This window comes from Tachyglossus aculeatus, chromosome 1, assembly GCF_015852505.1.
Source record: "Tachyglossus aculeatus isolate mTacAcu1 chromosome 1, mTacAcu1.pri, whole genome shotgun sequence".
In the NCBI taxonomy this organism is placed as follows: Eukaryota; Metazoa; Chordata; class Mammalia; order Monotremata; family Tachyglossidae; genus Tachyglossus; species Tachyglossus aculeatus.
In genome coordinates this window covers 137,364,295-137,377,717 of record NC_052066.1, presented here as the reverse complement: position 1 = coordinate 137,377,717, position 13,423 = coordinate 137,364,295, and the positions used below count along the sequence as shown (strand labels likewise).

General features: G+C 45.3%; 1 protein-coding gene across 1 annotated transcript in view; it reads left to right on the top strand.

The window, feature by feature from the left end:
* TTC27 (tetratricopeptide repeat domain 27) overlaps window positions 1-13,423 on the top strand; it is a 264,277-nt gene that overhangs the window by 238,512 nt on the left and 12,342 nt on the right. Inside the window, 1 exon segment of the mRNA XM_038747964.1 lies at window positions 10,942-11,139. Within this exon segment, the coding sequence (XP_038603892.1) occupies window positions 10,942-11,139 (198 nt within the window).

Genomic DNA, 13,423 nt, shown 5'->3' with positions numbered 1-13,423 from the left:
CTGTTAAAGGGAAGACCACGTAAGTCTTTCAAGACTTTTACAGAGCTGACATGAGGAGCACTTAGGGAAGGTAAAAAGGCAGTGCTGAGCAGCGGATTTCATTGTGCTGTGATTCACCCTGAGCCTGTTCTGACAGAGCAGACAGGACAGGCCAAAGCATTTTTCAGGACAAAGGACGAGGCTGGTTTTCACATACATTGTTCCCGCATTTTTGCCGACGACTTAACGCCGCTATAGTTTCATCATCAATTTATTTTGGAGCGAAACCGAAGGGGGATTTGACGTTGGATTGACAGAAAGGGAAAAAATGCTGCCGAGGACTCATTACCACTGGTGATATTCTTTCTCTCCTTGTGACCCTTTTCATTTGTCTAAGCCCAAACCCATTTGGGTATGACATTTCTCACAGTAAGCCTGGAGCCAGTTGAAATTTATTGAAATTCTAAAGAGAGAAAGGAAAAAGCCTAAAGAAAGTATGCTCGAGTCTTTGAGCCAGATAAGTCATTTTTGTTTTTGTCCTTCCTCTCTCCCGGCCCTGCATCATGAAAACACTTCTTTCTTTAAGTTGAAAATGACTTTGCGCATGGGGATAGGAATTTAGGAAAAATAATTGGTCTGTAAGAAGTTTGAGTTACCAGTGATTTCGAAATGTGGTTCTGAGAAGGAACTAAGTCTTTTTATGCTCTCTCAAAGAAGAGACACTCAAGGAGGGCCAGGGTATTGCCATATCTATGTTAACTCTTAAGGAATTTATATGTCTACCCAATCAATGCAATAGATTTTAATATTATTTTTACAGGCAAAATTCATTTTTTGTGTGTGCCCTCTTTCCCTACCCCTGTGAGCCCTAAGCCACAGTCTTCTAGACTGTGAGCCCACTATTGGGTAGGGACCGTTTCTATATGTTGCCAACTTGTACTTCCCAAGTGCTTAGTACAGTGCTCTGCACACAGTAAGCGCTCAATAAATACGATTGATTGATTGATTGATTGATAAGTGGGATAGGGGTTGTGTCCAGCCTGATTAGCTTGTCTCTAACCATTCCTGCCAAGCTAACCTTCTCACTGTGTCTCATTCCTAACTTTCCCACATCCAACCCCTTGTTCCCACTCTTCCTCCATCCTGCAACTTCCTCATTCTTTAAATCCCCCACACCACTGTACTCCCCATTTTCAAAGTTCTCATCATCATCATCATCATCAATCATATTTATTGAGCGCTTACTATGTGCAGAGCACTGTACTAAGCGCTTGGGAAGTACAAATTGGCAACATATAGAGACAGTCCCTACCCAACAGTGGGCTCACAGTCTAAAAGGGGGAGACAGAGAACAAAACCAAACATACTAACAAAATAAAATAAATAGGATAGATATGTACAAGTAAAATAAATAAATAGAGTAATAAATATGTACAACCATATATAAATATATACAGGTGCTGTGGGGAGGGGAAGGAGGTAAGATGGGGGGGATGGAGAGGGGGACGAGGGGGAGAGGAAGGAAGGGGCTCAGTCTGGGAAGGCCTCCTGGAGGAGGTGAGCTCTCAGCAGGGCCTTGAAGGGAGGAAGAGAGCTAGCTTCAAGTTCTCCTGAAAACCACCTCCTTGGAGGCGTTCTCTGATTGATCTCCATCTTTCCAGGCCCTGTCCTTTCACCAGTAGCCCTTAGCACTTGGGTGAATACACCTACCTTACCATGACTGTGACTATTTCTGACTCTTGATGGTATTAGTTAAGCACTTATACAAGCTCATCAGGTTGGACACAGTCCCTGTCCCACATGGGGCTCACAGTCTTCATCCCCATTTTACAGATAAGGTACCTGAGGCACAGAGAAGTGAAGCGACTTGCCCAAGGTCACACAGCAGACAAGTGATGAGGCCGGGATTAAGATCCAGGTCCTTCTGACTCCCGGGCCTGGGCTCTATCCATAGGGCACGCTGCTTCTTATCTTAACCTGCACTTATGAAGGCTGTATCCAGTCTGTTAACCTTGTATTTTAGCAAATAGAAAGTGCTTAACAAATGCACTATTTCTGCTATTCAGTCGTAGGAATGCTATACCTTGTGTCTTTCTCCTCCAACTATTTGGCGAAAGAATCCTCTCAGGACTAACATTTTAGGTAATCCTGACTCTTATTTGCCCCTTTCTTTTGTGGGAGAAATGTTGAAATGGTGGCTGAGTAATTGCAGGTGTGTCTCGATCGGAGACACACCTCTCCATCCCCCCCATCTTACCTCCTTCCCTTCCCCACAGCACCTGTATATATGTATATATGTTTGTACATATTTATTACCCTATTTATTTATTTATTCATTTTACTTGTACATATCTATTCTATTTATTTTATTTTGTTAGTATGTTTGGTTTTGTTCTCTGTCTCCCCCTTTTAGACTGTGAGCCCACTGTTGGGTAGGGACTGTCTCTATACGTTGCCAGTTTGTACTTCCCAAGCGCTTAGTACAATGCTCTGCACATAGTAAGCGCTCAATAAATACAATTGATGATGATGATGATCCTCTTCTGTCAGACTGTTTTCAGACCAGCGGGGCTGAGGCAGACTTTATCAGATGCTCAAAACTAGACTATGAAGAGCCATCCTTGCCGACTGTGTTAGATCTGTCAGAAGCCTGAAATAGAGTTGATCACAGGGTGCTGGTAGTGAGGTTAGAGTTTCTGGCGGGTGTGGGCAGAATCACTCCTTAGTGATTAAAGGCAGGGGTGGGTAGCGATGGTTGACATCATATTTTTTATTTTTGACCCAAGGACTCTCCTGAAGAATGCTAGTAAGTTCCTCCCTGTCCTCAGTCTTCTTTGCTATACATGAGGCCACTCCCTAGAGGAGTATGGATAACTTGTGAATTGTGCGTGGCTCAGTGGAAAGAGCCCGGGCTTTGGAGTCAGAGGTCATGGGTTCGAATCCCGGCTCCGTCAATTGTCAGCTGTGTGACTTTGGGGAAGGCACTTCACTTCTCTGGGCCTCAGTTCCCTCATTTGTAAAATGGGGAGTAAGACTGTGAGCCCCCCATGGGACAACATGATCACCTTGTAACCTCCCCAGCGCTTAGAACAGTGCTTTGCACATAGTAGGTGTTTAATATATGCCACTGTTATTATTACTTCTGTTGAGGAAATTGTAAATTTTCCCTAGACAAGATCATTCTGTTCTAAGGGTGGAGAAGATTAAAAGACATTGCAGATGAGTTTTACTTACACTTCTGAAGGTTGAAAGGGGCAGAATTCAGGGACCACATTGGCACCACCATACACCCTTTTTACAAGGCTGAGCGCTTAGTACAGTGCCCACCTACAGTTAGTTCTGTTCCAAAGTGGCATCACTTGAGGTGTAGCAGGAAGCTCACACTTCACTTTCCAACCCCTGCCAGCCCTACATTTTGCGATTCATTCCTTCATTACCCTCTGTGAAGACTTCTCCTTCCCCAGGACAGCCTGCTGGGTCAGTCAGTCAGTCAATCAGAGGTATTTATTGGGCGCTTGGGGGAGTATAATACAACAGAGTTGGTAGTCACGCCCTGGCCCTGGCCCAGCTTCAGCTCTGACCTTTCCTCCCGTCGTCTCTGGCTCACCCGCAGGCACGTGCACACACACACGTACACACACACACACACACACATAATAATAATAATAATAATAATAATGGCATTTATTAAGCGCTTACTATGTGCATCTGGCTCACCCACAGGCACGTGCACACACACGTACACACACACACACACACACACACACACTAATAATAATAATAATCATGGCATTTATGTGCAAAGCACTGTTCTAAGTGCTGGGGAGGTTACAAGGTGATCAGGTTGTCCCACGGGGGGCTCACAGTCTTCATCCCCATTTTACAGATGAGGTCACTGAGGCCCAGAGAAGTTAAATGACTTGCCCAAAGTCACACAGCTGACAGGTGGCGGAGGCGGGGTTTGAACCCATGACCCCTGACTCCAAAGCCCATGCCATTTCCACTGGGCCATGCTGCTTCTCTGTGCGTGCGCGCGCATCCGTGATTCCAGGGCCAACAGGAGCCGTGGGTTCGGAGGTGGCAGCTGCTGAAGTAGTTGGGATCCGGAGAAAAGGGGTGTGGGGGTTTGGCCAAGATGGGCTGGGGAATGAGAGTGTGGAGGGAGGGGGTGGGATAAAAGCATGGCCCACCACGTTGAAGTCCCCTGCCCTTCAGGGTGGCATCGTGAAAAGCGGCCTAGGCTGCCCACCCTCTTTGCAGTAGCACTTTTCAGAGATCCTCTTGGCTCCCATTTGAGTTCTCAGGGTGCATCAGTTCCAGGGAACCGTAGAGGGAAAATAACCTTCCTCCTTCCAGCCACAGGCGTGACTGCTGTCCCGCCTGTCCTTCCCCAAAGCACCACTTCTCCTTTGGACAAGTAGATTAGTGGCCAGAGGCCCCTGGCCTAGTGCTTGCCCAGTAGCTTGCCCTGGAGTGACCCCCAAATGATACTAAGCACAGTCACCGAGGAAGGAGAAAATTACTTACTTTCGCTTCACTCTGGGAGAATGTTTTTCCTAGTGTTTTTCCTGGTTGTCACAAAGCTTCTTACCGTATGAGGCTAATTCACTCCCTTCAACATACCAAATACCTTCTTTTCTATCTCCTGTATATATGTATATATGTTTGTACATATTTATTACTCTATTTATTCATTTATTTATTTATTTTACTTGTACATATCTATTCTGTTTTATTTTGTTAGTATGTTTGGTTTTGTTCTCTGTCTCTCCCTTTTAGACTGTGAGCCCACTGTTGGGTAGGGACTGTCTCTATATGTTGCCAGTTTGTACTTCCCAAGCGCTTAGTACAGTGCTCTGCACATAGTAAGCGCTCAATAAATACGATTGATGATGATGATGATGATCTCCTTGTAATACCAGATTGCTTAGGGTTATGGGCATTTCAGTTCCTAAACACCTCTGGCTGTGAATAGGGAGCCAGATTCATTCATTCATTCAGTCATATTTATTGAGCGCTTACTGTGTGCAGAGCACTGTACTAAGCTCTTGGGAAGTACATGTTGGCAACATATAGAGACGGTCCCTACCCGACAGGCTCACAGTCTTGAAGGGGGAGACAGACAACAAAACAGATCATGTGGTCAGGTGTCAAGTCATCAGAAGAAATAGAAGTAAAGCTAGATGCACATCATTGACAAAATAAATAGAATAGTAAATATGTACAAGTAAAATAAATAGAGTAAAAAATCTGTACAAACATATATGCAGGTGTTGAGGGGGAAGGAGGTAGGGCGGGGGGATGGGGAGGGGAGAGGAAAAAGGGGGCTTAGTCTGGGAAGGCCTCCTGGAGGAGGTGAGCTCTCAGTAGGTTGAACACAGACTTAGGAAAACCAAGTGAATTCCAGCTCTTGACACATTTTCAGTCAGTCAGTCAATCGTATTTATTGAGCACTTACTGTGTGCAGAGCGTTGTACTAAGTGCTTGGGAGAGTGCAATATCACACTAAACAGACACATTCCCTACTCATAACGAACTTACTGTTATCTCCTCCAAGTTTTTCAAGTCTGCAAGGGACCGTGTTAATTTTATAAATACTTTTTAATTAAATGGTGGTGAGTTTGGTATTTTTACTTGTGGTTAAGCTCTCTGAGTTCCCGAGTAAATAGTTTGACAGAAAAGTGAATTTTGCTTTGAGATGCTACTGCCTCTCGATCGACAGAAATGATAACATTTCTGATCACATCAGTTAACTGATATTTCTTTTGGGTTAACTGTTATTTCTTCGGGCCGTGTACCTTAACCAACCCCTGCGACTCTAACAGGGACATTTTGATTCAATGAATTCATTCTCAGGGGTGAATTACATTACCTTCAATTTGCAGGAAGGCTCCTTCTCTTTTTCTTAGCCTACAAATCGTTCCAAGTTCAGAGAAATCACCTCTTTTAAAAATTAAATTTCAATTTAGGTCTGTTAAATACCACTTACTATGTGGTGCCCTTCTCTGCTTTTGACAGTCTGGGTGGCTAATGGGTCTTGAAATTGCCCTCTTTTTTACTGCTTTCAGGTCGGTTACCTCCTCTGTAAAATGGGGATTAAGACTGTGAGCCCCACGTGGGACAACCTGATCACCTTGTATCCTCCCCAGTGCTTAGAACAGTGCTTTGCACACAGTAAGTAATAATAATAATAATAATAATAATAATAATAATAATAATGGCATTTATTAAGCGCTTACTATGTGCAAAGCACTGTTCTAAGCGCAGAGGAGGTTACAAGGTGATCAGGTTGTCCCACGTGGGGCTCACAGTCTTCATCCCCATTTTACAGATGAGGGAACTGAGGCCCAGAGAAGTTAAGTGACTTGCCCAAAGTCACACAGCTGACAAGTGGCCGAGGCGGGATTTGAACCCATGACCTCAGACTCCAAAGCCCAGGCTCTTTCCACTGAGCCACGCTGCTTCTCATAATAATGGCATTTGTTAAGCACTTACTATGTGCAAGGCACTGTTCTAAGCGCTGGGGGGGAATACAAGGTGATCAGGTTGTCCCATGTGGGGCTCACAGTCAATCCCCATTTTACAGATGAGGTAACTGAGGCTCAGAGAAGTTAAGTGACTTGCCCAAGGCCACACAGCAGACACGTGGCGGAGCTGGGATTCGAACCCATGACCTCTGACTCCAAAGCCCGGGCTCTTTCCACGGAGCCACGCTGCTTCTTGCATTTGATAGTAAGTGCTTATCAAATGCCATTATAATAATAATAATAATAATAATAATAATAATAATAATTTCCCCTGATTCCATTGGTATGTGCTCTGGGGGGCTAGAGGCACAGGATTTCATTTTTCAGAGCAGTGGATTGGGCACTTTACAAAAGCACTTAAATTTACGTGGGGAATATTACCAGTTACACAAGATCCTGGGTAGGCTAAGCTAGGTGACTGCAAAGAACCAGTGAAAACTGAAATAGTTGACTAGACCAGAAATGCTGCCTTTTGTGTATTAATTAGGCCGAAGAATACCACCTGACAGAGTGACTTAGTCTGCTTTGTTTGCCCGAGTTGCTAGCGGCTGCAGGGGACCGTTCAAAACCCGCTAATTCCGGAACTTTCCACATAGCGCCGATCCCTTAAAACAATTAGGGAATGTTCTAGGTTATTAGGGGATGATGGACAGCAAGGGGTCTGTGTTTACCTCTTCTTTATGCTCCAGTGCTTTCAGAAGGCAAACTATCCACACAGGGTTGTACAGGCAAGAATGCACAGGAAGACTCAATGCCCGGGCCGCTTTGAGCAAACAAAAGGCAAGGCCCAATTTGGTTTTCTTTGCTTCTGCTGCCTGTCATCATCCTACATGTTAGGAGCAGGAGCAGGAACTGGTTTTCCCGGTGACGTGTAGAATCCAGAGTGGCGACTGCGTCTCGGCAGGGCTTCCTGCGGTCGGAATGGTCCTTAGTTACGAGAAGCAGCGAGGTCCTAGTGGAAAGAGCCCGGGCCCGGGGTCAGAGGGCCTAGTTTCTAATCCCGGCTCCACCGCTTGTCTGCTGTGCGACCCTGGGCAAGTCACCTCAGTTTCCTCATCTGTAAAATGGGGATTAAATGTTTGTTCTCCCTCCTACTTAGACTGTGAGCCCAATGAAGTACAGGGATTCTGCCCAGCGTGATTCTGTTGTAGCTCCACCAGGGCTTAGTACAGTGCTTGGTACCTAGTAAGCGCTTGATAAACGCCACAGTTACTATGATTTTGCTGGTGCTGATACGAACAACACACATTCTTATCAATCAATCAATCAATCAATCAATCGTATTTATTGAGCGCTTACTGTGTGCAGAGCACTGGACTAAGCGCTTGGGAAGTACAAGTTAGCAACATACAGAGACAGTCCCTACCCAACAGTGGGCTCACAGTCTAAAAGGGGGAGACAGAGAACAAAACCAAACATACTAACAAAATAAAATAAATAGAATAGAATAGACGTTCTTCCTTTCAACAGTCAATCAAGAAAGCCATGTAAAATTATTTTTATCCACTACTCACCCTTTTAACTTATCTTTTAGGGCTGCGCTTATCCATTCCATTCCACCCTGGAAATCCAAGGCGGGGAAAGTTATAATTAAATCTGTCCCATTCCGCCCTCTGAGCCTCGACTTGAAGCCAGAGGTGGCAACTTTGGGGGCTGGAGCTTTGAGGGGACTCATTTTACTTGTACATATTTACTACTCTATGTATTTTATTAATGATGTGCACAGAGCTATAATTCCATTTATTCTGATGGTTTTGACACCTGTCTACTTGTTTTGTTGTCTGTCTCCCCCTTCTAGACTGTGAGCCCGTTGTCGGGTAGGGACCGTCTCTATATGTTGCCGACTTCCCAAGCATTTAGTACAGTGCTCTGCACACTGTAAGCGCTCAATAAATACAACTGAATGAATCAATGAATGAATCAATGAATGAATAAAAGGCACAGTGGAAAGATAACAGAGGGAGAAAAGAGGCAGAGGAAGGGAAGAGAATATTTATCCCCTGTTACTGGTCGTTACCAGCTTAGTAATAGTCCAAGAGGCCTCCCCAGATTAAGCCCTTTATTTCCTCTCTTCACCTTCCCCTCTGCTTTGACTACACACTTGTCTGTGGCACCCCTTGAGCACTTAGAACAGTGCTTTGCACATAGTAAGCACTTAATAAATGCCATCATCATCATCATCATTTGGAGACTCACCCCAACCCCACAGTACTCATGTACGTAGCCTTATACTCTATTATTTCCTTTATTTGGAATTTATTGCCTTGTCTCCCCCTCAAGACTGTGGGCAGGAATTATACCTACCAACTCTGTCGTAGTATACTCCCCCAAGGGCTTAGTACGGTGTTCAGCGCACAGTAAGTACTCCATAAATACCATTGATTAACTGATAGGAGTAGTAATAAATGAATGTTCACTGTCCCCTGATGGTAGCCTACTATTTATTTATTTTACCTGCACATATCTATTCTATTTATTTTATTTTGTTAGTATGTTTGGTTTTGTTCTCTGTCTCCCCCTTTTAGACTGTGAGCCCACTGTTGGGTAGGGACTGTCTCTATGTGTTGCCAACTTGGACTTCCAAAGCGCTTAGTCCAGTGCTCTGCACACAGTAAGTGCTCAATAAATACGATTGATTGATTGATTGATTGTTTGCCTGCTGGGTGCTCAACCTGAGCCACTCTCTTTCTAAGAGTCCTGGTAAAATCCTTCTGGGTGTGTCCCGAAGCAGCATGGCCTAATGGTTAGAGCATGAGCCCGGGAGTCGGAAGGACCTGGGTTGTAATCCCAGCTCCGCCACTTTACTGCTGTGTATCCTTGCGCGAGTCACTTCACTTCTCTGCGCCTCAGTTCCCTCATCTGTAAAATGGGATTAAGATTGAGCCCTAGAGCCCTACTGTGGGACGGGGACTGCGTCCAACTGGATTATCTTGTATCTACCCCAGCGCTTAGAACAGTTCTTGACATGTAGTAAGCGCTTAAAAAATACCGTTATTATTATTAAGCAAGGAAGCAGCGTGGCTCAGTGGAAAGAGCCCGGGCTTGGGAGTCAGAGGTCATGGGTTCTAATCCCAGCTCCACCACTTATCGGCTGTGTGACTTTGGGCAAGTCACTTCACTTCTCTGGGCCTCAGTTACCTCATCTGTAAAATGGGGATTAAGATTGGGAGCCCCACGTGGGACTACCTGATCACCTTGTAACCTCCCCAGTGCTTAGAACAGTGCTTTGCACATAGTAAGCGCTTAATAAATGCTATCATCATTATTATTATTATTATTATTGGGAGCCCCACGTGGGACAACCTGATCACCTTGTATCCCCTCAGCGCTTAGAACAGTGCTTTGCACATAGAAAGCGCTTAACAAATGCCATTATTATTACTACTACTACTATTATTATTATTCTAGAGGAATAATTATAATAATAATTATTATTAATAATAATTTATTATTATTATTTTAGACTGTGAGCCCACTGTTGGGTAGGGACCGTCTCCATATGTTGCCAACTTGTACTTCCCAAGTGCTTAGTACAGTGCCCTGCACATAGTAAGAGCTCAATAAATATGATTGAATGAATGAATGAATAGAGGAGCATCTGCCCTCGGTTGTATCCCCTGTCGCAGTCGTCCTTTGGCATCCTAGTGTCAGTGAAACAGGTGGGGAGATGGGCCAGGTGTGGCAGGAAAACCCTACAGAATGTTTCCAGTTTCCCGTTCCTGGGCAAGACCAAAGAAGAAGCATGGCCTAGTGGATAGAGCATGGGACTGGGTTCTAATCCTGGCTCCACCACTTATAATAATAATAATAATAATAATGACATTTATTAAGCGCTTTCTATGTGCAAAGCACTGTTCTAAGCGCTGGGGAGTTTACAAGGTGATCAGGTTGTCCCACGCGGGGCTCATGGTCTTAATCTCCATTTTACAGATGAGGTAACTGAGGCCCAGAGAATTTAAGTGACTTGCCCAAAGTCACACAGCCGACAAGTGGCAGAGCCGGGATTTGAACCCACGACCTCTGACTCCAAAGCCCGGGCTCTTTCCACTGAGCCATGCTGCTTCCGTCACTTGTCTCCTATGTGACCCTGGGCTAGCCACTTAATTTATCTGGGCCTCAGTTACCTCATCTGTAAAACGGGGACTAAGGCCGTGAGCCTCCTTTGGGACACGGACTGTGTCCTGATCTACCCCAGCATTTAGTCCAGTGCTTGGAACGTGGTACTCCCTTAACCAATACTATAGGAAATTTGAAAAAAAAAATGACCCCTGTTTAGACCCAGATTACATGGGACAGCATTTGCTAAACCCTCGAACATCTGGGACTGGGAAGTGCAGTCGAGGAAGAGCAGTTCCTCCGTTCTTCTTAATTTACCCTTCAGAGACCCATATTTCCAGGCTAGTCCACCGGTTCGTTTTCCGTATCCTCTGTAAAGGTCCTGAAAATCCTGGTGCGTGCGGTGGTGGACGGAGTGGCCGAGCGAAGCGGAGCCGTGGCCGCCGGCCTGAAAGGGAAACTGCAGGAGCTGTTTGGCCGAGTGACGTCAAGAGTGACGAGTGACGGGGAGATCTGGAGGCTGTACGCCCAAGTGTACGGGAACGGTCAGAGTGATCATCCGGACGATAATGACAAGGTATGCCCCAGCTGTGTGAGAGGCCCTTGTTCTCAAGGACTTGTCGGTAATAGTCTGGGTCCTTTGGTGAGCTTGGGCATGTTGGAATTTCTTGCTCACTCTAATCCCCCTTTGAAGAATGGGGTCTCCAGCTAGTGTGGTTGCTCTGGGGTATCCCCTTTCTCCCTTCCCCTTAGATTGTGAGCCCCCTTTCTCCCTTCCCCTTTGATTGTGAGCCCCGTGTGAGGCAGGGACTCTGTCCGCTTGTCCTGTATCTACCCCAGGACTCACGTAGATAGCGCCCGTTGTTATTATCATTATAATTGTATAACATTATTGTTATTTCCAAATCAGTGGGTGAGGAAGAGGGAGAGCATTTGAGAAAGCATAAAGGATGACTTGGCAATGCAGATAGAGTCAGAAGCTTTATAAAAACAGGATATCCTGGCACCCAAAGACAGGGCTAAACCCTGCCTGTCCATTAACTCCTCACTAACAGAAGCTTTATAAAACCAGGATATCCTGGCACCCAAAGGCAGGGCTAAACCCTGCCTGTCCATTAACTCCTCACTAACAGAAGCTTTATAAAACCAGGATATCCTGGCACCCAAAGGCAGGGCTAAACCCTGCCTGTCCATTAACTCCTCACTAACATAGGCCCCTCTCCTCGTGCCTCTAGATTGATATTCCCAACACCCCCAGTCTAAACAAAGATGAAATACATCTTTCCCTTTTCATCTATCTTAGCTGGTACTGCTTCTAAAGGAGCTGAGTCCTTTCTGTAAAGCCTAATATACATTGAGAACTTAACGTGTGCAGAGCGCTGTAGTAAGTGCTCAGGAGAATACAATATAACAGAGTGGGTAGATATGTTCCCTGCCCAGAGAAGCAGGGTGGCTCAGTGGAAAGAGCCTGGGCTTTGGAGCCAGAGGTCAGGGGTTCAAATCCCGGCTTTGCCAATTGTCAGCTGTGTGACTTTGGGCAAGTCACTTCACTTCTCTGTGCCTTGGTTACCTCATCTGTAAAATGGGGATGAAGACTATGAGCCCCGCATGGGACAAGCTGATCACCTTGTAACCTCCCCAGCGCTTAGAACAGTACTTTGCACATAGTAAGCGCTTAATAAATGCCATCATTATTAGAGGGGGAGACAGGTATTAAAATAAATTACAAATATGTGTGTGTGTGCACGCATGTGTGTGTGTGTATACACACACAGATAGATAGATAGATAGATAGATAGATAGATATGTTTAAATCCTGTGAGGCAGAAGGTGGGTTGAATGTCAAGAGTTTACAAATCCAAGAGCAAGGATAATCAGAAGGGAGAAAGAGTAGGTGAAATGAGGGCTTAGTTGAAGGTGGTCTCTTAGAGGTGATGTGATTTAAGTAAGGCTTTGAAGGTGTGGAAAGTGACGATCTGTCAAATATGAAGGGGGAGAGAGTTCCAGGCCAGAGGGAGGACATGGGTGAGGGGTCAGCAGCGAGATCGAAGATCAAGTTTAGAGTGAGTAGGTTGGTGATAGCGGAGCAAACTGAGGTTACTGGGTTGTGATAGCAGATCCGAGAGGTAAGATAGGAGGGGACAAGGTGACTGAGTGCTTTAAAACCGACAGTAAGGAGTTTCTGGTTGATGTGGAGGTGGATGGGCAACCACAGGAGGCTCTTGAGGAATGGGGAGATGTTGACTGAACGTTTCTTTAGAAAAATGGTCTGAGCAGCAAAGCAAAGTATGGAGTGGAGTGGGAAGGGACAGGGAGGTTAGCAAGGAAGCGATGCAGTAATGATAATAAAAACAATAGTGATGGTATTTGTTTTACTATGTGGCAAAGCAGCGTGGCTCAGTGGAAAGAGCCCGGGCTTTGGAGTCAGAGTTCATGGGTTCAAATCCCGGCTCCGCCAATTGTCAGCTGTGTGACTTTGGGCAAGTCACTTAACTACTCTGGGCCTCAGTCACCTCATCTGTAAAATGGGGATTAAGATTGTGAGCGCCCGTGGGACAACCTGATCACCTTGCAACCTCCCCAGCGCTTAGAACAGTACTTTGCACATAGTAAGTGCTTAACAAATGCCATTATTATTATTATTATTATTATTATTAAGTAATGTTCTAATCACTGGGAAAGATACAAGTTAATCCTGTCAGGCGTAGTCCTTGTCCTTCACAGGGTTTACAGTCTAGGAAGGAGGAGAGGTATTGAATCCCCATTTTTCGGGTGAGGAAACGAAGGTACAGAGAAGTGACTTGCCCGCGGTCTCAAACCAGGCGAGTAGTAAAGTCGGGATTAGTAGCCAGGTCCTCTGA